Raw genomic sequence first — 24,217 nt, 5'->3', positions numbered from 1 at the left:
GAAGAGCAGGTTCAGAAAGTGCAGGGACATTTGAAGAGCAGATTCAGAGAGTGCAGAGACTGGGAGTGAGCAGGTTCAGAGAGTGCAGAGACAGGGGCAGAGCAGATTCAGAGAGAGCAGAGACAGGCAGTGAGCCGGTTCAGACGATGTAGAGACAGGGAAAGATCAGGTTCAGATATTGCGGAGAGAGGGGAAGAGCAGGTTCAGAGAGTGCTGAGACAGGGGCAGAACAGGTTTAGAGAGTGCAGGGACATTGGAAGAGCAGGTTCAGAGAGAACAGAGACAGCGAGTGAGCAGGTGCACAGAGTGCAGATACAGGGAGTGAGCAGATTCAGTGACAGCAGATAGAGGGAGCGATGCGGTTTGGAGTGTGCAGAGACAGAGAGTGAGCAGTTTCAGAGAGTGCAAAACTGGGACTGAGCAGGTTCAGAGAGTGCAGAGACTGGGGAAGAGCAGGTTCAGAGAGTGCAGAGACAGGGGAAGAGCAGGTTCAGAGAGTGCAGAGACAGGGGAAGAGCAGTTCAGACAGTGCAGGGACATTGGAAAAGCAGATTCAGAGAGTGCAGAGACAGGCAGTGAGCCGGTTCAGACGGTGCAGAGGCGGCTAGTGAGCAGGTTCAGACACTGCAAAACAGGGACAGAGCAGGTTCAGAGAGTGCAGAGACAGGGGAAGAGCAGGTTCAGAGAGTGCAGGGACAGGGGAAGAGCAATTGAGAGAGTGCAGAGACAGGGGAAGAGCAGGTTCAGAGAGACCACAGACAGGGTGTGAGCAGGTTCAGAGGATGCAGAGACAGGGAGGGAGCAGGTTCAGAGAGTGCAGAACAGGGTGTGAACAGGTTCAGAGAGTGCAGAACAGGGTGTGAACAGGTTCAGAGAGTGCAGAACAGGGTGTGAGCAGCTTCTGAGAGGGCAGAACAGGGTGTGAGCAGGTGCAGAGAGTGCAGAACAGGGTGTGAGCAGGTTCAGAGAGTGCAAAACTGGAGTGAGCAGGTTCAGAGAATGCAGAGAGAGGGAGTGAGCAGGTTCAGATAGTGCGGAGAGAGGGGCAGAACTGGTTTAGAGAGAGCAGGGTCATTGGAAGAGCAGGTTCAGAAAGTGCAGAGACAGGGAGAGAGCAGATTCAGTGACAGCAGATAGAGCGAGCGATGCGGTTTGGAGAGTGCAGAGACAGAGATTGAGCAGATTCAGAGGGAACAGAGACAGAGATTGAGCAGATTCAGAGAGTGCAGAACAGGGAGTGAGCAGGTTCAGAGAGTTCAGAGACAGGGGAAGAGCAGGTTCAGAAAGTGCAGAGACACGGGCAGAGCAGGTTGAGAGAGTGCAGGGACATTGGAAGAGCAGGTTCAGAGAGTGCAGAGACAGGGGAAGAGTAGGTTGAGAGACTGCAGAGACAGGGAGTGAGCTGGTTCAGAAGATGCAGAGACAGGGGCAGAGCACATTCAGAGAGTGCAGAGATGGGGAGTGAGCAGGTTCAGACAATGCAGAGAGAGGGAGTGAGCAGGTGCACAGAGTACAGAGACGGGGAGTGAGCAGGTTCAGAGGGTGCAGAAACACGGACTGAGGAGTTTCAGAGAAAGCAGAGACAGGGACTGAGGAGGTTTAGAAGGTGCAGACACAGGGAGTGAAAAGGTTCAGAGAGTGCAGAGACAGGGGAAGAGCAGGTTCAGAAAGTGCAGAGTCCTGGGAACAACAGGTTCAGAGAGTGCAGGGACATTGGAGGTGCAGATTCAGAGAGAGCAGAGACTGGGAGTGAGCAGGTTCAGAGAGTGCAGAGACAGGGGAAGAGCAGGTTACGTGAATGCAGTGACAGGGGAAGAGTAGGTTCAGGGATTGCAGAGACAGGTGAAAAGTAGGTTCAGAGAGTGCAGAGACAGGGAGTGAGCAGGTTCAGATAGTGCGGAGAGAGGGGCAGAACTGGTTCAGAGAGTGCAGGGACATTGGAAGAGCAGGTTCAGAAAGTGCAGAGACAGAGAGAGAGCAGATTCAGTGACACCAGATAGAGGGAGTGATGCGGTTTGGAGAGTGCAGAGACAGAGATTGAGCAGATTCAGAGAGAACAGAGACAGAGATTGAGCAGATTCAGAGAGTGCAGAACAGGGAGTGAGCAGGTTCAGAGAGTTCAGAGACGGGGCAGAGCAGGTTCAGAGAGTGCAGGGACATTGGAAGAGCAGGTTCCGAGAAAGCAGAGACAGGCCGTGAGCAGGTTCAGAGAGTGCAGATACAGGGAGTGAGCAGGTTCAGAGAGTGCAGAAAAGGGTGTGAGCAGGTTCAGAGAGTGCAGAACAGGGTGTTTGCAGGTTCAGAGAGTGCAGAACAGGGTGTGAGCAGGTTCAGAGAGTGCAGAACAAGGTGTGAGCAGGTTCAGAGAGTGCAGAGACGGGCAGAGCAGGTTCAGACAGTGCAGGAACATTGGAAGAGCAGCTTCAGAGAGAACAGAGACAGGGAGTGAGCAGGTGCACAGAGTGCAGAGACAGGGAGTGAACAGGTTCAGAAAGTGCAGAGACAGGGAGAGTGCAGATTCAGAGACAGCAGAAACAGGGAGAGAGCAGGTTCTGGGAGTGACGCGGTTCGGAGAGTGCAGAGACAGAGATTGAGCAGATTCAGAGAGAGCAGAGACAGGGAGTGAGCAGTTTCAAAGGGTGCAGAGACAGGGAGTGAGCAGGTTCAGAGATGCAGAGAAAGGGGAAGAGCAGATTCAGAGAGAGCAGAGACAGGGAGTGAGCAGGATCTGAGAGTGCAGAGACAGGGGAAGAGCAGGTTCAGAGAGAGCAGAGACAGGGGCAGAACAGTTCAGACAGTGCAGGAATATTGGAATAGCAGGTTCAGAGACAGGCAGGGAGCTGGTTCAGAAGATGCAGAGATGGGGAGTGAGGAGGTTCAGAGAGTGCAGAGACAGGTGAAGAGCAGGTTCAGAGAGTGCAGAGACAGTGGCAGAGCAGGTTCAGAAAGTGCAGAGACTGGGGAACAGCAGGTTCAGAGAGTGCAGGGACATTGGATGAGCAGATTCAGAGAGTGCAGAGACTGGGATTGAGCAGGTTCAGAGAGTGCAGAGACAGGGGAAGAGCAGGTTACGTGAATGCAGTGACAGGGGAAGAGCAGATTCAGATAGTGCGGAGAGAGGGGAAGAGCAGGTTCGGAGAGTGCTGAGACAGCGGCAGATCAGGTTTAGAGAGTGCAGGGACATTGGAAGAGCAGGTTCAGCGAGAACAAAGACAGGGAGTGAACAGGTTCAAAGAGTGCAGAGACAGGGAGTGAACAGGTTCAGAAAGTGCAGAGACGGTGAGAGAGCAGATTCAAAGACAGCAGAAACAGGGAGAGAGCAGGTTCAGGGAGTGACGCGGTTCGGAGAGAGCAGAGACAGAGATAGAGCAGATTCAGAGAGAGCAGAGAGAGGGAGTGAGCAGTTTCAAAGGGTGCAGAGACTGGGAGGAGCAGGTTCAGAGATGCAGAGAAAGGGGAAGAGCAGATTTAGAGAGAGCAGAGTCAGGGAGTGAGCAGGATCTGAGAGTGCAGAGACAGGGGAAGAGCAGGTTCAGAGAGTGCAGGGACATTGGAAGAGCAGATTCAGAGAGTGCAGAGACTGGGAGTGAGCAGGTTCAGAGCGTGCAGAGACAGGGGAAGAGCAGGTTCAGAGAGTGAAGGGACATTGGAAGAGCAGATTCAGAGATTGCAGAGACAGGGGAAGGGCAGGTTCAGAAAGTGCAGAGACAGGGGAAGAGCAGGTTCAGAGCGTGCAGAGACAGGGGAAGAGCAGGTTCAGAGAGTGCAGGGACATTGGAAGAGCAGGTTCAGAGAGAACACAGACAAAGAGTGACCTGGTTCAGATGATGCAGAGACAGGAACTAAGTCGGTCCAGAGTGCGCAGAGACGGAGTGAAAAGGTTCAGAAGATGCAGAGACAAGAAGTGAGCTGGTTCAGAAGGTCCAGAAGCAGGGATTGAGCAGATTCAGAGAGTGCAAAACAGGGAGTGAGCAGGTTCAGAGAGTTCAGAGACAGGGGAAGAGCAGGTTCAGACAGTGCAGGGACATTGGAAGACCAGTTTCAGAGAGAACAGAGACAGGCAGTGAGCCGGTTCAGACCGTGCAGAGACAGGGAGTGAGCAGGTTCAGAGACTGCAACACAGGGACTGAGCAGGTTCAGAGAGTGCAGAGACAGGGAAGTGTAGGTTGAGAGAGTGGAGAGACAGGGAGTGAGCTGGTTCAGAAGATGCAGAGACAGGGGCAGAGCACGTTCAGAGAGTGCAGAGATGGGGAGTGAGCAGGTTCAGACAATGCAGAGAGAGGGAGTGAGCAGGTGCACAGGGTACAGAGAGAGGGAGTGAGCAGGTTCAGAGGGTGCAGAAACACGGACTGAGGAGTTTCAGAGAAAGCAGAGACAGGGACTGAGGAGGTTTAGAAGGTGCAGAGACAGGGAGTGAAAAGGTTCAGAGAGTGCAGAGACAGGGGAAGAGCAGGTTCAGAAAGTGCAGAGTCCTGGGAACAACAGGTTCAGAGAGTGCAGCGCCACTGATCCTGTTTAGTACCTGCATTTTCTGCCCCTGCTCTTTTCCAGTCTCTGCACTCTCTGCTTCTGCTTTCTCCCTGTGTCTGCACTGTCTACCCCTGCTTTCTATCTGTCTCTACAGTCTCTGAACCTGCTCTCTTTCTCTGTCTGTGCACTCTCTGCTCCTGATTTTTCCCCTGTCTCTGCACTCTCTGAATCTTCTCTCTCCTACTCTCTATGCCACTGCTCTTGCTCTCTTCCTGTCATCACACTCTCTGAATCTGCTCTCTGCTGGTTTCCTCACCAGTGCTCCTGCATTCTCCCAGTCTCTGCACTCTCTGAATGTTTTCTCTCTGTGCCTCTGCTCCTGCTCTCTCTCTGTCTCTGCATTTGAAACTATTTGCTCACTGCCTCTCCATTTTCTGAACTGGTTCTCTCCAAGTTTCTACGGTCTCTGAACCTGCTCACTCCCTCTGTGGCAATTTCTGAACCCGCCTTCTCTCTCTGGATTGGTTTTCTCCTCGTGTCTGCATTCTCTGCTCCAGCTCTCCTCCTGTTTCTGTGCTCTCTGAACCTGCTCGCTCCCTGTCTTTGTGCCATTGCTTTTGCTCTATCTCTGTTTCTGCACCTTCTGCTTCTACTCTCTGCCTGTCTCTGCACTCTCTGAACCTGCTTTCTTACTGTCTCTGCATTTTCTAAATCTGCGCACTCTGAACCTGCTCTCTTCTTGTTTCCGCACTCTCTGAACCTGCTCTCTTCCTCTGTCTGCATTTTCTGAATTTGCTCTCTCCCTGTGTCTACTTTCTGTTCCTTCCTGTTCCAACAATCTCTGAACTGCTACTTCCACAGTCAACCAAGGCCGGAATTGAGCCCTGGTCCCTGGCACTGTGAGGCAGCAGTGCTAACCACTGTGCCACTGCTGAATTGACCTGAAATGTTAACTCTATTTCTCTCTTGAAAATTGATGTGTGTTTCAACTCTATCAGACATTTATTCAGGTGCCAAACCACTAAATAGCATTTGCAACTCTATCTTATCAACAATGCAGAACACAGCAGCATTTGCATGTATGCGTCAAGCACAGATTTCTTCAGTCAGTGATTTTGAAGACAAACGTGTGAGTGGGGCTGTTTATTTGGGCCAGCAGCGATAAATTAGTCAGCAACTTAGGAAAAATAAAAAGATAAATCAAAGCTACATAGAATGGAGTTCACTCAAATCAGGGATCCTCTGCATCCAAATTTCCAGCTGCCATGCACCAGCCTCAGTAAAAGCAGTGAGTGCAGACACATAGGAAGTGAACACAGAGACCTGAGAAGGGCAGAAGTCAGCAGAGACATAAAAACAGAAGACATGCTTCTGGAAACAAAAACACCTGTCCTTCACCTTACCCCCTTCCTTCCCACTTTAAAAAAAATATTTTCACAGGGCATTGGTGTTGATGATCAGGCCAGCATTGTCATTTTTTTTTACTTTGTTTTGACAGCTGCTGTTGGTAATGATTCTGCTGTTGCCATTTCCACCTCCAGTAAGCCCATCTTTTGTTTCTTCACTTGTCCCATTACTATTTCCTTTTGCTTTGCACCCATCATCCTTTTTGTCATTTAATCTCTCCTATCTTTCACCCAATCACAGACCTTTGTTATTTTCCCCTCTCCCTTTCCTGTCTCTGTACTTGCTTAAAAAGCTGTTAAATCTATTTTTTTCAGTTCTGATGAAAGGTAATCAGAATCATTGAATCCCTACAGTGCAGAAGGAGGCCATTTGGCCCATCAGGTCTGCACCGACCATCTGACAGACCATCCTACCCAGGCCCTATCCACTTAACCCCACGTATTTACCCCACTAATCCCCTTAACCTACAAATCTTTGGACACCAAGGGCAATTTAGCATGGCCAATCCACCTAACCTACACACCTTGGAACTGTGGGAGAAAACCAAAGATCCCTGGAGGAAACCCATGCAGACACGGGGAGAACGTACAAACTCCACACAGTCAACCAAGGCTGGAATTGAGCCCTGGTCCCTGGCACTGTGAGGCAGCAGTGCTAACCACTGTGCCACTGCTGAATTGACCTGAAATGTTAACTCTATTCCTCTCTTCACAGGTGCTGCCAGACCTGCTTTTTTCCCCCACCATTTTTTGTTTTTATTTCAGATTTCCTGCATCTATTAGTATTTTATTTTCATTGTAGTCAGTACAGACACCTGTGGAGGGCAGCAGTGAGCATAGAGCTCTGCAGACAGCAGTGAGTTTATCATGTAAATTGAGTTTGTGTCTTTATATGCTCTGTTTGTGAACAGAATTCCCACTCACCTGAAGAAGGGGCTTGCAGCTCCGAAAGCTTGTGTGGCTTTTGCTACCAAATAAACCTGTTGGACTTTAACCTGGTGTTGTTAAACTTCTTACTGTGTTTACCCCAGTCCAACGCCGGCATCTCCACATCATGACAGCAGTGAGTTCAGAGATCTGGAGAGGGCAGCAGTGAGTACAACTACTTGAGAGAAAAAGTTGCGAGTACAGAGGCCTGGACAAAATATAGTGAAAACAGTAGCCTGGGTGGAATCACCACTGTGAGTCCAAGGATAAAAAACAAACATAAGTAATGGAAATAAAATCCAAAGAAAGGAATGTTTAAGCTTCCTCCTTGGACTCTGCCCACTCTCCATTTTCTGACTTTTGCCTCATCTTTTCAGTGCTCTTCAGCTGGATGCTTCGCTGTGTGTCCATCTGTATCTTTTAATATTATTAATGGAAACCCTTTATTAAAAAAGGGAATGTCAATAAGCTACTTTTTAGGTCTCAGGAGAGAAGAATAACAGTTATAAAATGGAAAGTGCTGGAAACTCAACAGGTTTGGCAGCATCTTTCGAAAGTGGGACAGTTAATTTTTCAAGGCCAATATGATTCTTCTTCAGAATAGAAGAAGAACAGTTGATGGTTGCCAAGTAGATCTGTTTCCAGTGGAAAGAGTGTTTGGCGATCTGACAACGGTGTTGCATCTGCTATGGTTGCGTGAAGAACTGCCTGAAGAAAAGAAAGGTAAGCAAGAGTGAATGATTCCATCTTTGATCTCTGTCTTTGTAGGAATTTGTATCTGATATTTCTCCTAGGCAACCGGTACCCTTCAGATATTGAATTTAATAACTTCAGACCATTGTTTCTTTCTTCCATTTCATTGCCAGTTTCTCTTATTCAGTTTCATTTTCATCTATTTTAGAGACATTTTATTTCACTTTAATTTTCCTAATTTATGTGACATACGGCAGGTAATCACTATCATGTCGTGATAGTACCGATACCAAAGGTATCATGAAAATAAGCAGGTTAATTATTACATTCTGCTCATACCACTATCTATTTGTTGTAAAGCACCTATGATAACCTAGATATTCTCAGTGCATACAAAACAAAACATCACTCAACCGTGTGGAATGAATAAGGGTAGTAGTTTTTCACACTTTTACTAACAAGACGCGTGGTGTTGTTGTGGGGCAGAAGAGGTGTATCAAATCTGAAAGTAAAAATTAAATCATTAAAGTTTGTGTTTGAAACACTGTACATTTTCAAACATAAGATTAAGGTAAAACAAAAGCAAAATATTGCCAATGCTGGAAATCTGGAATAAAAACAGAAAATGCTGCAAATACTCAGCTGATCTGGCAGCATTTGTGGAGGGAAAAAGAAGGTTGTTTCAGGTCGATTACATTTTGTCAGAACAGGCACATTCAGCATTCATGAACATATAAAGGAACCATCCCATAGGTACACTGTCTATTTCTTTGCAGAGAACATTTATTAGATATTTCACTTTGTAAATTAATTGATAGCTATAGACATCATTGGATTTAAGAACTCACATACACCTGTCTTCTAATGTGCATCAGTTTTAAAGATTACCTTACTACAATGAATCAAGGAGACATTATGGCATAGAAGGAGACCATTGGACTATCGAGTACATGGCAGCTCCCTGCAGAGCAATCTAGTCAGTCCACTTCCTCCACTCTATCCCTGTAGCCCTGCAGGTTTATTTCCCTCATGTGTCCAGCCAATTTCCAAAATCATTGACCATCAACCTGGTAGGCAGCGAGCTGCAGGTCATTACCATTCATGGAGTTAAAATATTCTTCCTCACATTCCCCCCTATAATCTCTTGCCCAAAACCTTAAAATTGTGTTCCCCAGTTCTTGTACCATCAGCTATTGGGAACGGCTTTCCTACCCTATCTAAACCAGTCATAATATTATACAATATTCCCTGGAATCATTCTGGTAAATCTTCACTCAGCATCTCAAGGATCTTCACATCCTTCCTAAAGTGTGGTGAGCAGAATTGAATTAAATAATCTAGTTGTGGCCTAATCAAAGCTTTATAAAGGTACAGCAAAATTACCCTGCTTTTGTACTTACTGCCTCTATTTGCCTGGATTGAGTGGCATGCCTTATGAGGATAGGCTGAGGGAGCTCGGTCTTTTCTCCTTGGAGAGACGAAGGATGAGAGGCGACCTAATAGAGGTGTATAAGATGTTGAGAGGCATAGATCGGGTGGACTCTCAGAGGCTTTTTCCCAGGGTGGAAATGTCTGCTACGAGAGGACACAGGTTTAAGGTGCTGGGGGGTAGGTACAGGGGAGATGTTAGGGGTAAGTTTTTCACACAGAGGGTAGTGGGTGAGTGGAATCGGCTGCTGTCAGGGGTGGTGGAGGCGAACTCAATAGGATCTTTTAAGAGACTCCTGGATGAGTACATGGAGCTTAATAGGATGGAGGGTTATAGGTAGGTCTAGAAGGTAGGGATGTGTTCGGTACAACTTGTGGGCCGAAGGGCCTGTTTGTGCTGTAGTTTTTCTATGTTCTATTTATAAAGCTCAAGATCACGAGCAGCACAGTGACACAGTGGTTCGTACTGCTGACTCACAGCGCCAGGGTCCTGGGTTCGAATCCTGGCTTGGGTCACTGTGCAAATTCCACATAGACATTCTCCCCGTGTCTGCATGTGTTCCTCCAGGTGCTCCAGTTTCTTCCCACAGCCCAAAGATGAGTGGATTAGGTGGATTGGCTATGCTAAATTGCCCCTTAGTGTCGGCGGGGGGCGGGGGGGGGGGGCGGCTAGCTAGGGTAAATGCATGGGGTTATGGGGATAAGGCCTGGGTGGGATTGTGGTCGGTGCAGACTCGATGGGCCGAATGGCCTCCTTCTATGATCCGATAAGCTTTGCTGATTATGCTCACAATATGTCCAGTCACCTTCAAAAACCTTTGCTCATAAACCCCAGGTCCCACTGTCTGTGCACAAACCTTAACATAGTGCAAGTAGGTATATATTGCCTTTCACCATCCTTTCTGCCAACATGAATCCCTGCAATTTTCAGTATTAAACTCCATCCACTACTCGTCTGTCCATTCTGCTAGCCTATCCATGTCCTGTAGCAATCAATTTATATCATAGGACTATAAGACTATAGGTCGTAGGAGCAGAAGTAGGCCATTCGAACGAATCAACCTGCTGCACCATTCAATGAAATCATGGCTGCTCTGATATAATCCTCAACTCCCACTTTCCCACCTCATCCCCATAACCCTTACTGATTAAACATATATCTCAGCCTTGAACATACTTAACAATCCAGCCTCCACAGCTCTCTGCAGTAAAGAATTCCACAGATTCACTATCCTTAGAGAAGACATCCCTCCTCACCTCTCTTAAATCGGTGACCCCTTACTCTGAGATTATGCCCTCTGGTCCTAGAAGAATACTACAGAATGTAGTATCTCACTCTGCTGTAAGGTTCGGGACCCTATCTCTGTAAGACATTGGGGTACATTGTAGAAATAGAGAATGTTGATGAAAAGGAACTTCAAGCATCATAACATCCACTTTGGAAAAAGATGGTTTGCATTTAAAAGAGACCGTCTCCAGAAAGACAACCAGTCTATATCGATTACAATACTACTGGAATTTCAAGACACCAAAGGAACATCGGAACGTATATTTTGGTTTTTTTCTTATGGACTTCAACTCATCAATTCCACCCTGTAACGTGTTCTTTTTTGCATGCTATTGTGTGCATGTTGTGGATTTTGGGGCATTTTTTTTTACATTTTTGGTAAATCTTATACTTTTACCTGAGTGAGTTTTTAATAAAACTAAACCCATACTTGTTAACACGAGAGACCTAGATTATGCCCTCTGGTCCTAGACTCACAAGAGGAAACATCCTCAGCATCTACCCTGTCAAGTCCCCTGCCTATATGTCTCAATAAGGTCACCGCTCATTCCTCTAAATTCCATTGAATACAGGCTCAACCTACTTAACCTCTCCTCATAAGAAAATTCCTCCATAACCTGGATCAACCTAGTGAACCTTCACTGGACTTCCTCCAATGCCAGTATATATTTCCCAAGGGGACCAAAATGTCACAGTATTCCAGGTGTAATCTAACTAGTGCCTTGTATTATTTTAGCAAGACTTCCCTATTTTTATGCCCCATTCTCTTTGAAAAAGGCCAACATTCCATTTACCTTCCCAAATACCTGCTGAACTTGCAAGCTAGCTTTTTATCATTTATGCACTAGGACCTCCATCATCCTCACTGTCACACTTCCAAGATCATTGTCGATGATCAGCAAGATAATCACCATCAGCAAGTATTCCTTCAACTCACAAACCAACTGGTGAAAAATATCACTGTTCCTGGGTCAAAATCCTGGAACTCCCTCCCTAAACAGCACTGAGGTATTGTTATTTGTTCTTCCCATGTCTGCATTGGTTTCCTCTGGGTGCTCTGGTTTCCTCCCACAATCCAAAGATGCGCAGGGTAGGTGGATTGGCTATGGTAAATTCCCCTTGGTGCCCAAAGATGTGTATGTTAGAGGGATTAGTAGGGTAAATATGTGAGGTTACAGTGATAGGGTCTGGGTAAGATTCTCTGTTGGAGGAGGGCCAGTGCAAGCTTGATGGGCCAAATGGCCTCCTTCTGCACTGGGATTCTTTGATTCTGATGATGTTGGTTATAACAGAGTTTGATTTTTTTTAAGTTGTGAAGTTGTATGAAGAAATAAGCCAGCAAGGTCTCTCGTGTTAACAAGTATGGGTTTAGTTTTATTAAAAACTCACTCAGGTAAAAGTATAAGATTTACCAAAAATGTAAAAAAAAATGCCCCAAAATCCACAACATGCACACAATAGCTTGCAAAAAAGAACATGTTACAGGGTGGAATTGATGAGTTAAAGTCCATAAGAAAAAAACCATAATATACGTTCCGATGTTCCTTTGGTGTCTTGAAATTCCAGTAGTATTGTAATCGATATAGGCTGGTTGTCTTTCTGGAGACGGTCTCTTTTAAATGCAAACCATCTTTTTCCAAAGTGGATGCTATGATGCTTGAAGTTCTTTTTCATCAACATTCTCTATTTCTACAATGTACCCCAATGTCTTACAGAGATAGGGTCCCGAACCTTACAGCAGAGTGAGATACTACATTCTGTAGTATTCTTCTTGATACTACTAATGCATCCTGCAGACTTTTTTGCTGTAACAAATAGACAACACTATAACTGTTGCTTTTCTCAATTGGGGCTCTGATCATGTGACAGCTAGCTATTCACACACATTGGAGAGCCATTCATATTAATAAAAGAGCTTTGATCTACCACTGTCAAAGCAATCAAGGTGTCACTAAAACAGATAGGGAATCCTTAGCACCCTCAGTACCTTTCTTGCATATTTCGAGGTTTCTAGAAACTGGTCAATTTGTAGATCAGTTGACTTCTGCAGTCATTTTAAAACAGTGTTAGTGCAGTTCTAGCTGTTTATTTTGAAGTGGGAAAAATATACAGATGGGTATATCTGTATAAAATAGATTTTATAAAATGGCTGCCTGGCACATAAACAGTCACCTGGGAAAGAGACATTAAACAGGCACTGACTTTCAGTACAGACAGCCACCTGAGATTAAAACACAAAGGACAGACAGTTATTCAAAGTTAAACATGCAGGAATCAAATCCTACAGGAAGCCAGCCAGGGCTTGAGGCACTCTTTAGGATAAGGACAATAGGGGTAGATAATGAGATTAGCTACAGGTGGGATCAGGAATACATAACTGCAGGAAAACCAATTACTGTAAATTACTATATGAATAGACCGAAACTAAAACCAGTGATGGTCACTGACGAAGGAAATGTACTTTCGGTACATGGAGTTGTTTCAGTGATTGTTCACCATGAGTCCAAAGAAAGAAAATGTCATCGATGTATCTAGTGTATAGCATCGGTTGAAGGTCCCGTGCGGTGAAGAAGTCTTGTTCCATTAGTATCAATGTATCCATTCAGAGAACAATGCGATGTTAACATGCTTATGTCTGTATTTGTCTATAACGATGTGTTAACAATCGATCATCTACTTGATTACAACGATGTGATAATGGCTAGATGTCCGGTCCATCTATTGTGTAAAGGGTATAAAGATGGACCGCTCCTATTGTCTCATTGAGAGAAGGTTTGCTGCTTGTTAGTGCCTTGTCTCCACGAAGCTTTGTTAAAATAAAACTGTATTCTTGAAACCTTCAAGCCTGACCCAGTGGTACATTTCCCACAACAATTTCATTTTTAAAAACAATCCAAGACATTACACCAGTCAATGAAACTAATGATTAGTATTCTATTTTGCACACGATACATCGTCATGACAGAGCATTGACATCATATGCTCTGCAGCAGTTCAAGATGGCGGCTCAACACCATTGCCTTAAGGGCAATTAGGAATGGGCAATACATGTTGGCCTTGCCAGCAATGCCCACATTTCATGAACAAATTAGAAACGTGTTTCCTAATTTTACTCTTAAATGGTCTGGCTCTAATTTTAGACTATGCTCTGTCCTAGACTCCCCAACCAGCAAAAATAATTTCTCTCTATTCTATTTATTCGCCTTGATTTTACAATGTTTCATACAAACTATCAACCTATACACATTTATATTCATATTACTCTTCATGATTGAATTGTTATGCCATCTGAGTTATTAATTGTGGACCTGCTGTAGCCTCATGTTCTTACTTCAACGTTGAGTGAATGCTGTCATAACAAAGATATGAGGAAGCAGGGGGGCTGCAGAAGGACTTGGACAGGTTAGGAGAGTGGGCAAAGAAGTGGCAGATGGAATACAATATGGAAAAGTGTGAGGTTATGCACTTTGGAAGGAGGAATGGAGGCATAGGCTATTTTCTAAATGGGGAAATGCTTAGGAAGTCAGAAGCACAAAGGGACTTGGGAATCCTTGTTCAAGACTCTCTTAAGGTTAATGTACAGGTTCAGTCAGCAGTTAGGAAGGCAAATGCAATGTTAGCATTCATGTTGAGAGGGCTAGAATACAAGAGGAGGGATGTTCTTCCGAGGCTGTATAAGGCTCTGGTCAGACCACATTTGGAGTATTGTGAGCAGTTTTGGAGTCTGTTTCTAAGGAAGGATGTTCTGGCCTTGGAAAGGATCCGGAGGAGGTTCACAAGAATGATCCCTGGAATGAAGAGCTGGTTGTATGAGGAATGGTTGAGGACTCTGGGTTTGTACTCGTTGGACCTTAGAAGGATGACCTTATTGAAACTTACAGGACACTGCGAGGCTTGGATGGAGTGGATGTGGAGAGGATGTTTCCACTAGTAGGAAAAACTAGAACCAGAGGGCACAACCTCAGACTAAAGGGATGATCCTTTAAAACAGAGAAGAGGAAGAATTTCTTCAACCAGAGAGTGGTGAATCTGTGGAGCTCTTTGCCGCAGAAGGCTGTGGAGGCCAGGTCATTGAGTGTCTTTAAGACAGAGATAGATAGGTTCTTGATTAATAAAGGGGTCAGGGGTTATGGGGAAAAGGCAGGAGAACGGGGATGGGAAAAATATCAGCCATGATTGAATGGTGAAGCAGACTCGATGGGCCAAGTTGCCAGTTCTGCTCCTATGTCTTGTGGTCTATAACATTTAAGAATCAGATTTTGGAAGACCCATACTGTGTCTATCACATTAATTTACTCTTTCTCTCTCTTTCTATTGCTTTGTCTCCCTTTTCCTAGTTATTGCTCCGACTGAAGAGCATCTTTCCCCAGTGCAGTATTTTCTCTGCAAGAAATACAAAACCATTGTGGAAAGACATAGCCAAAAGACACAAAAAGTGAGGCTGATACAATGTGAGACCACAACAGTAAGCAAGGTACTCTTTGAAGCACAGACCTGCAATGATGAATAAATCTTATTACATATTTGTGGATAAGATTTTGTTGCTCTTTAAGCAAGATAGCATATCCATAGCCTCTTCCTGGAGATCACATGGTCTGGAATGGGGGGGTGGGGATGAGTTAATAGGTTGTGATGAACAAAGCATCGTAGCTGTGAGGGACAGCTCGGTGGATAGGATATTAGTATGTAGATAGGCTGGAAAATTGGGCGGGGATCCTGGATTCAATCCTGGACCGGGGAGCGGCGCGGGCTTGGAGGGCCAAAGGGCCTGTTCCTGTGCTGTATTGTTCTTTGTTGTTCACTGTTATCAGAGCTGTACCGCGTTTCTTAACAGAAGATGATCCTGCAGAAAGCAACCTCAACCAGACAAGATATCAGCATTTCTAATCTGGTTATAGAGGGAAGAATCGGGAGTTCTCAGAATGACAAACTAAACAGTTTGTTTAAAATGCATCTTGGAGAAAGACAGTATTGAAGATTCCTTGTTATAATCTCAAACAAAGGATGGCAGAATGTCATTCCTTCCTAAAATTTCTCAGATCATATTAGAGTAACGAAAGTGATTGTGTCTTTGTCGAGGATCTTGTAACAAGTAAAATCGCTGAGGAGACATCAGACATTTGCCTTCAGAAGCAAGCACAAGCAAGACCAATACAGATACCACTTGGACCCTAGAGCTACAGTTCCCATCAGTGTATCAGATTCAAAATCGGATTGCTAACCCTTATATCATGCTGCACTGTTACTTAAGGCACTCAATTCAAATAAGATTTGATATAATTCCTCTACGTAGATGACCATCAACTGCTGAGGATGTAACTCTAGACACAGCAAAAGATTTGGTACCTAATGAGCTGTTCAATTTCCTTGCATGGACAACAAGAATAACAAGTGAGCTTCCAGATCACAACTCAAAGTCCCAGTAGATTATATCAACAGCTGCAAGCTTTTTCCTTCTGTCAAGACATCACGGACCTGCGACTGAAGGAAGGGGAGTTCATGCCAAGATATTTGTCTTTGGCAATGTTTACCAGACACATGACTGGCTCAGCGCAGTTATTTGAGCTTCTAAATGATTTAGAGAACTGCTCTGCACTGGCTGAGCTTCAGATTTCATGAGATGATCAGTATATCCCATAAAATATCAAGCCCAATGTACACTTGACAACACTGATCTGGAATAACAATTACTTTGGAGAGGAGAAATTGTCAGCAAAGAGCACAACTCAATACAAATGGCATAATAATTCAAAAGGATGAGTCAACCAGAATAAAGTAACTGGAAGCACCTGCTCTGAAGAAAACTAAAAATGTATCCCTACAACCATAAGTTGTGCCCTTTTCTGACAATTTCTCCCTCCAATATTGATTTATGTAATGGAGGATAGAGAATATATTCCAGCGTGGTTTAATGAAGGAGTACAATTAGTGCTTGAAAATCGTATGCATATCCAAGAGGATACAGGCAGCTTCGATAATGCATACTTACTCAGCAAGTTGCCAGAAATGAATGATGTTTTGCCAGGATGAATTGGTTTCAATAACTTGCTTCAGAAGATTCAATTTCACAGAAGCCAAAAATTGGCTAACTCCCAATCATTGATGCCAGTCCTGTTAAGATCAATAAAATGAACACAGTCTTGCAACAAAGTGTTGATAGGATACGATTGTCATAGTAATGGACCAGGCCCAGAAGATTAGTTGGAGGAATGTCCTCTTCATGTTGAGATATATTCCTTGCATGGGGGAGTTTCCCACTGCCCTTGAAAGAAATTTATAATTTTAATTGGTGTGCCACAGGGGTCAGTGCTGGGTCTTCAACTTTTTACAATTTATATAAATGACTTGGATGAAGGGATCGATGTTTTAGTTGCTAAATTTGCTGATGATTCATATGAAATTGCCCATTTTGGCATGAAGAATAAACAAAGAAGCATCTTATCTAAATGGTGAGAATTTGCAGACCTCTGAGATTCAGAGCTCTGGGTGTTCTAGTCCACGAGTCACAAAGGGTCTGTACATAGGTACAGTAACCAATTCTGAAAGCTAATAGAAAATTACAGTTTATTGCGAAGGGAATTTAATTAAAAAAAGTAAAGAATTGATGCTTCAGTTATACAATCTCAAGAGAAAGTTTGGATGGGCTAGGTTTGTTTTCACTGGCATTTAGAAGAATAAGAGACGACTTGATTGAAACATATACGATCCTGAGGGGTCTTGACATGATGAATGTCGAGGGGCTGATTCCTTTTGTGGGAGAATCTAGAACTGGGAGTCACTTTAAAAATAAGGGGTCGCCCATTAAAACAGATGAGAAGATTCTTTTCTCTCAGATGGTAGAGAATCTTTGGAATTCTCTTCCTTAAAAGGCAGCGAAAACTGGGTCTTTGAATGTTTTCAAGGCAAAGGTATACTGATTCTCAATAAACTAGGGGGTGAAGTGTTAATGGGGTAGATGGAAGGTTACAGTCAGATCAGCCATGGTTTTATTAAATGGTGGAGCAGGCTTGAGAGGCCAAGTGGTCTACTCCTGCCCCTAGTTTGTACGTTGATCTGCAGGTGTAGGTCTTCTGGACATCGTTATTGAATCTGAACTGGTTGCAACTGGTTCTGTCTATGGTGTTGTAAGGGGCCATCATTACAACAGGAATGTTAGAACACACAAGATTGTGTGTGAAGCTCTACAGAGATTGAGATGGCAGGATCGCAACCAATTTACTAGATGATGAGCAAGACCTGACTTACAACTGAGCGGTTGAACTTCAGACTGCCTTCCCTAATAACGATATCATTGACATCTTCAAGCATGAGAGATTAATTAGTTGCAACAATAATTTTGTCAATAATAGCAATAACAGCTTGACTTAGCAATTCTTGAGCAGTTATATCGAGATAATAGAAAAATTGCTGCTATTATGATCATGGCTGATCATCCAACTCAATAGCTTGATCTCACCTCCCCCCCCACCCCATTATCCTTTGATCCCCTTCACCTCAAGTGCTATATCTAACTACTTCTTGAAAATATTCAATGTTTTTGCCTCAACTACTTTCTGTGGTAGCGAATTCCATAGGCTGGGTGAAGAAATTGCTCCTCATCTGTCTTAAACAGTCTATCATGTATCCTCAGACTGTGAACCCTGATTCTGGAACCCCCACTATCAGGAACATCCTTCTTGCATCTACCCTATCTAGTCCTGTTAGAATTTTATAGACTTATATGAGATTCTCTCCCCTCCCAATTCTCCTGAATGTCAACGAATACAATCTTAACTAACTCAATCTCTCCTCATATGCTAGTCCCACCATCCCAGGAATCAGTCTGGTAATCCTTCTTTGCACTCCCTTTAGAGCAAGAACATCATTCCTCAGATAAGGAGGCCAAAACTACGCACAATATTTCAGGTGAGGCCTCACAAACGCCCTGTATAATTGCATTAAGACATCCCTGCTCCTATTCTCAAATCCTCTCACTATGAAAGCCGACGTACCATTTGCCTTTTGTACTGCCTGCTGCACCTGCATGCTTACCTTTAGTGATTGATGTACGAGGACACCTAGGGTTCATTGCACATTCCCCTCTCCTAATTTATGGCCAGATAGTAATCTGCTTTCCCATTTTGCTACCAAAGTGGATAATCTCACATTTATCCAAATTACACTGTATCTCCTAATCATTTGCCCACTCACTAAACTTGTCCAAACCACACTGAAGGATCTCTGTATCCTCCTCACAGCTCATCCTCCCACTCAGCTTTATGTCATCTGCAAATTTGGAGATATTACATTTATTTCCCTCTTAAGTCATTTATATAGTAAATAGCTAGAGTCCCTGCAGTACCCCACTAGTCATTACCTGCCCTTTGGAAAAAGACCCATTTATTCCTACTCTTTATTTCCTATCTGTCAACCAATTTTCGATCCATCTCATTACACAACCCCCAATCCCATGTGCTTTAATTTTATACTCTTATATGGGACTTTGTCGAAAACCTTCCGAAAGTCCAAATAAACTACATCCACTGGCTCTCCCTCATCAACTCTACTAGTTACATCCTCAAAGATTTCCAGTAGATTTGTCAAGCACTATCTCTCTTTCATAAATCTCTGTCCAATCCTGCCACTGTTTTGCTATAAAATCTTTGATAATGGATTCTAGAATTTTCCCCACTACCGACATCAAGTTTACTGATCTATAATTCCCTGTTTTCTCTCTACCTCCCTTTCTAAATATTTAAAGTTCTAGCATGATCTCTCTGCTGTTATATTCTATCCCTCTAGAAATAATTTTTTTTAGAGTTTTTTAAATTTTTACAACTAAAGCAACACACCCTCAAAACTGGTATAGTACAGCTTGATCGTTTCTCTATATATATATAGAAAAAGACAGGAGGAAACAAACCTAGATTGGTTCGGTATGTGCAATATATTCAGTACACCCAGTGCTTCTACATATACCAAATAAATAGAGGGAACAATTAACAGGGTGGGGGAAAATAGGATAAAGCCATGGAAACACGGCAAAGTGGTGCACACTCTCATGTATAATATATTAGAGGCAGTGCTATATAGCCTATGTAAAACCTTGTAGGAGTAAGTCAGAAGTTACAGAACCTGTTTATTTGAGATGGGGCCCCATATTTTCCAGAATGCATCTGATTTGGATCAGAATATACAGGTTAAGGATTCCACTGAGATACATTCCATAATAATTTTATGCCAATTCTGAACAGGAGACTTCTCACTAATCCGGGAGCAAAGGATATTTTTCTATGCTGCAAATGTTAGCATTGTTGTACAGCCTTTTCTCATTGGCATCAATTATCTTTTTGCCTGGGAGTCACAGAATTAAATACAAAGGATCAAACTCCAAGGCCATATCAAATATCTTCTCAAGATCTTTAAGTATGCCCAACCAGTAGGATTTAGTTTTGACAGATCCAGGCTCAATGGCTGGAATTTTTCCGGCACTCCCGCCCCCTAGGCTCGAAGAATGGCATTCTCCGTTGGCCTCCCGTGGGATTGTACGAACCTCGGGCAGGCGTGCTGGTAAAATTCCGCCCAATGTGAGTAATCAGCTCTCACCAATTTGCATTTTTTGGTACAGTGAAGATATAATAGGGTTATACTGTGTCTTAAGCTTGGCATAATATGCAGATGGTGTACTATTTTAAGATGGGTCTCCTTCGTTCTATTACAGACTGAGATTTTATTGGTATTTTGGTGATTGGTGATACTGCCCCAGGTTTCCTTATCAACATTCACTGTGAAATCTTTCTCCCAAGATCGCAGTTTCTAGCATATTCACACAGGATCTTGAACATAAAGTGCCATAAAACTTGCTGATTAATTACTTTGGTTTCATAAATATCAGGATTTTTTTCCACTTGGGAGACACTAGTGTCAAGATGTAGCTAAGTTTTATTCAGAATAAAGTCTCTATAAGTTGCAAATATCTGAAAAGAGGAGTATCTCAGGATATCTATATTGTTGACACAGTTGCTCAAAAGATAACAAGGAGATACCACTGAACACGTCACCCAATCTAATGAGTTTCCGAACCTTACAAATATCAAAACAGTGGCCCAAAAGACCTGGTAGGAAATCTGGGTTACTCTGATTGGGAGAAAGAGCAGTAGTCAAATTAAATCTCCGTGCAATTCACAGACAATCCTCCACACACTCAGAGTGTAAATGATTATTAGACTCACATTTGTCAGGCACAGTTTTGAAATCCTTAAGAAACAAAAGCATGTAAGGAATACTCAGACTGGCCAGCTTCAACATCAAGCCAAATGGAGGTGGGGTCCCCTCTTACCCACTCTCATATAAAGCTAGGATGAGAGGCTAATTGATACAACTTAATATTGGGCACCCCTCGACGACTCCTCCCACTTTGAACAAGGAAGCTGCAATTTAGCCAATTTTAAGTGAGATCTCTTTTTGTTCATATAAAGGGGCTATGGCACCCCATTAATTTCTCTTGAGGAAAGACCACTGAAAACCATCTCCCAGTTAGGGATGCTAAAGAATTTTAAAAATGTAAAAAACATCATCCACCACACTCTATTTCCTGACACTAGGCCAATTTTGTATCCAATCACCACATTCCCCTTAAATTCAAGGACTTCCATCTTCTTAATAAACCTTTTGTGTGGCACTTTGTTGAATGCTTTTCATAACATGTCATTTATATATTATATATATGTATATACTTACAATACTACCTTGATCAACCTTCTCTACAATCGCAAAGAATTCAATCTAGTCAGCCATGATTTGCCTTTAACAAATTTACACTTGCTGCTCGATTCATTCATACTTCTCCAAATGAAAGTTTATTTAGTCCCTAAAAATGGTTTCCAATAACTTCCCCATCACTGATACCGGAGACACTGTGTTGTAGTGTCTTGATTTATCCTTCTCCCCTTTCTTGAATAGTGGCCCACCAGTTCACGGACACTACTTTTGTATCCAATGAGGATTAGATAAATTTAAGTCTGGAACTTCAGGAAATACTTTTTTTAGTGTTATGTGTACAGTGTCTAAGGTTACAAAATTAATTCTTAATTTAGCATGGTCAGTCCATAAATGGAGGTCTGTGGTGCAATAAGTAGCATCTCTATCTAGTAGCTCTGGGTTCAAGTTCCACATTGGGACTTGGTGACCATGAAAGTGCATTCATAATGTGGCTAAACAGATTGATTATCAACCTAAAAATCCTTTCAAATATGCCTATGACAGGCATTTAGCTGCCCTCTGGAATGGCTACTCAGTTCAAGGGGCAATTAGGGATGGGCAAATGCTGGCCTAGCCAGCAATACCCACAGCCCAAGGAATTTAAAAAAATGAGCAGGAATGTCTTCTGGTCAGCCAAAACCTACAGAAGGAAATAGCAAACCACTGCAGTATTTTGTCAAGTATAAACATGGACCGTCACATGGAAGTCCATAATCACTGACACGTTCTTGGGGCCTGGTACCTGGAGAAAACTATTAATAGTCTTGCTTATTTGCACCCAAGAGATGCAAAATTGGATACCACCTTTTACTTACTGTTTTTTATTTTAAAAATATACTTTATTCATAAAAAAAACCTCAAAGACATTGCAAACGACAGATCCAAAAGTTACAAAACAGTGCAAAAAATGAATCATTTTTATCCTATAATAGTGCTTATTTACAAAACATTACATTCATTACATTTCATTACTTAAAACTATGTACATCATCAGAGTTTACTTGTGCCGTTATTTTTCAGATTTACTTACTGTTGCTATAGATTGTAGAAAGGCTGAGCGCAGTAAGAAGGAGCTTCACAGTTTTGAGTTTCCATTAAAGAAGGAGCACATTAGGGTAGGAATTGACATAAGAATTTGGAATGCAATACAATGACAAAATGGGCTGGATTTTACAGTTAGTGCTGAAGGAATGGCAGAGGCCATTCTTCACAGTTGCGATGGACATTCTATGGGAATTTTGCACTAGAACATATAGTAAAGTAAAAGAGCCAAAACGTGTAGGACCCTCCACAGAGCACTTGAGAACTGTATACACAGGACAAACAACCATGCATCTCCTCTGAGGCTAAAAAATCAATAAGCAGTGCTGAGTCTGAACCAGGAAGTGTCAGTTAAAATATTAAACTCAATGTCAAATAAAGGTACAGAAAACAAAACGAAGAGATGGAAAGAAAAAAAATGGGGTTAAGAAAGGGAAAAAAGACAGAAAAAAGTAAAATAAAATGTTTCATTTGATTTTTGTTTAAAAAACTTAAATAAAAATTTGGTCGTATCTTCTTTTCAATGTTTGGAGCTCTAAAAGAAAATCCCAACTATCCAACAGTCTTCTGCCCCACCCCCCCCCAATTAAAGCTGAATAAATTCAGTCACGGAACCATCCTTAAATCACACCAAATGATGTCCTTAATCAGTACTGCCACACCCACTCTTATTTTTCCTTTATTTCTGAATAATTTCAATTACAACTTGCCTTGGTATATTTTGAATATATACAATCTTAACGTTTTGTTAAAGTATGCAAACCGCATTAACAAACTGAAAATGTTGACATACATAGGCAAGTTTAGATAAAACAGATTTACACTTCAGATTATGAGAAACAGTAACGAGTCTTTCCTCTTTTCAGCCGTCCAACTTTTTTGTATTTTAACTTGATGTGGACATGCCAGCGTTGGACTCCATTTTAACTTTGCCATGGTCAGATAAAGTCACACTATTGCACCTCGTGATGTATCCTCTCATCTCTATGGCATGTGTTGTATTTTTTTCTTTCCCTTTGCCCTCTGGCTGTTTTGGGAGGAGACAACAAATTAGATTTAGATTTTTATCTCTGGATGATCAGAATGAGGAGGCGGTAGAGAGTTTCTGGGTGAGTTCTTAGGGAGTTTAGTTTTGTCAGGAGTTTTTTTTCCCTCTCCTCTTCTGTCTCCAGGAGATTTTTCAGTTTGTGATGAAACAAAGCGCCTAGTTCAGGTCGTTCACATTCGATTGGAATTAAACAAAAAAAAACGAAATAATTTGACACCAGTACTATTTGAAACAAAATTAGACAGTACCTGCTGTATTGTTGGTCGGATTATTCCAGAAACTGTCGAGAACAAGACAGCGAAACGAAGTTATTTTATTTTTTCATAAAATAATAACTTGATGGATGATGAAGGATCCCGGGGAAGCGGATAGGGTTGTGTACCGCTACATAGAGTCGCTGCTTTGTGCTGAGCGGGAGCGGCTGGCGCCGTGTGGACAGTGGCGGTTGCCAGGGCAGCGCGGGCCTGGCATTCCAGAAGCCGAGAGAAGCTTCTGATCGCGGTGACGTCGCTGCGGCCGCTGGAGCTAACCGAGGCTGGGCTCGGGGCCTGAGCTGGGTGCGGGTGGAGTGCACACAATCCCAGACGCCTGCCCTCCGAGGATTAACAAGACGAGAGGAGGCCCCAGGAAGGCAGGCCCGGACAGGGCGGTAGCCGGGACCATGGCGTCTTATGTGGACAACAGCTTCAGACAGGCGGTCATGAAGAACCCGGCCGAAAGGACGCAACAGGTAAGGGTGGTGGGTAAATAAACCGAAGTGTTGGTGTCTTAATGGGAATGTGACTTCCATCTGAAGGGCCCATCGTGTCCGACTTTAACTACATGCAGGTGGGACTCCTTCCTACTCGTATATGATATTAACAAAAACAATCACTCTCCAAAAATAAAATTAATATATTTTAATAGCTCCCTCATTTTCCACACCTACCTCTTTGTGATCTGAGATTTCAGCAAGGAAATACTTTCTCAAATATGCTTCTTTGCCCCTATGTCTTTGTGCGGCGTTGAAGCGAGGGTAGATTCCAAAGTGTTTTTCCACCTCTCGTAAAATGTGATTTTTTTTTCATATACGTTTTTTTTCTGATCTGTTCAGTTTCTTATGCCATGAAATGCAGACTTAATTTTTCATTTATAATGTTGAATTTTAATAACTGCCTCTGATTTCTAACGGCAGCT

The 24,217-nt window shown here is 43.2% G+C and overlaps 1 protein-coding gene and 1 long non-coding RNA gene across 17 annotated transcripts in view; one reads left to right on the top strand and one right to left on the bottom strand.

Annotated features, from left to right (window-relative positions):
* Nucleotides 1-5,643: 5,643 nt before the first annotated feature.
* LOC144493040 (uncharacterized) lies at nucleotides 5,644-23,446 on the bottom strand. Its single transcript, XR_013497671.1, has 3 exons — nucleotides 23,290-23,446; nucleotides 6,928-7,511; nucleotides 5,644-6,720 (listed from the first exon to the last, which is right to left on the bottom strand). It is a non-coding gene; the product is annotated as an uncharacterized LOC144493040 (long non-coding RNA).
* Nucleotides 21,822-24,217, top strand: part of rapgef2b (Rap guanine nucleotide exchange factor 2b) — a 446,795-nt gene continuing 444,399 nt past the window's right edge. For all 16 annotated transcript variants that reach the window (XM_078211679.1, XM_078211699.1, XM_078211662.1 and 13 more), the window contains exon 1: nucleotides 21,822-23,771. In XM_078211679.1, the coding sequence (XP_078067805.1) occupies nucleotides 23,703-23,771 (69 nt within the window). In that variant the 5' untranslated portion in view covers nucleotides 21,822-23,702. The remainder of the gene's footprint in view (nucleotides 23,772-24,217) is intronic.

This window comes from Mustelus asterias, chromosome 1, assembly GCF_964213995.1.
Source record: "Mustelus asterias chromosome 1, sMusAst1.hap1.1, whole genome shotgun sequence".
NCBI classification, from domain to species: Eukaryota; Metazoa; Chordata; class Chondrichthyes; order Carcharhiniformes; family Triakidae; genus Mustelus; species Mustelus asterias.
Note: the sequence above shows the minus strand (reverse complement) of the source record. Positions and strands in the feature narration are given on the sequence as shown.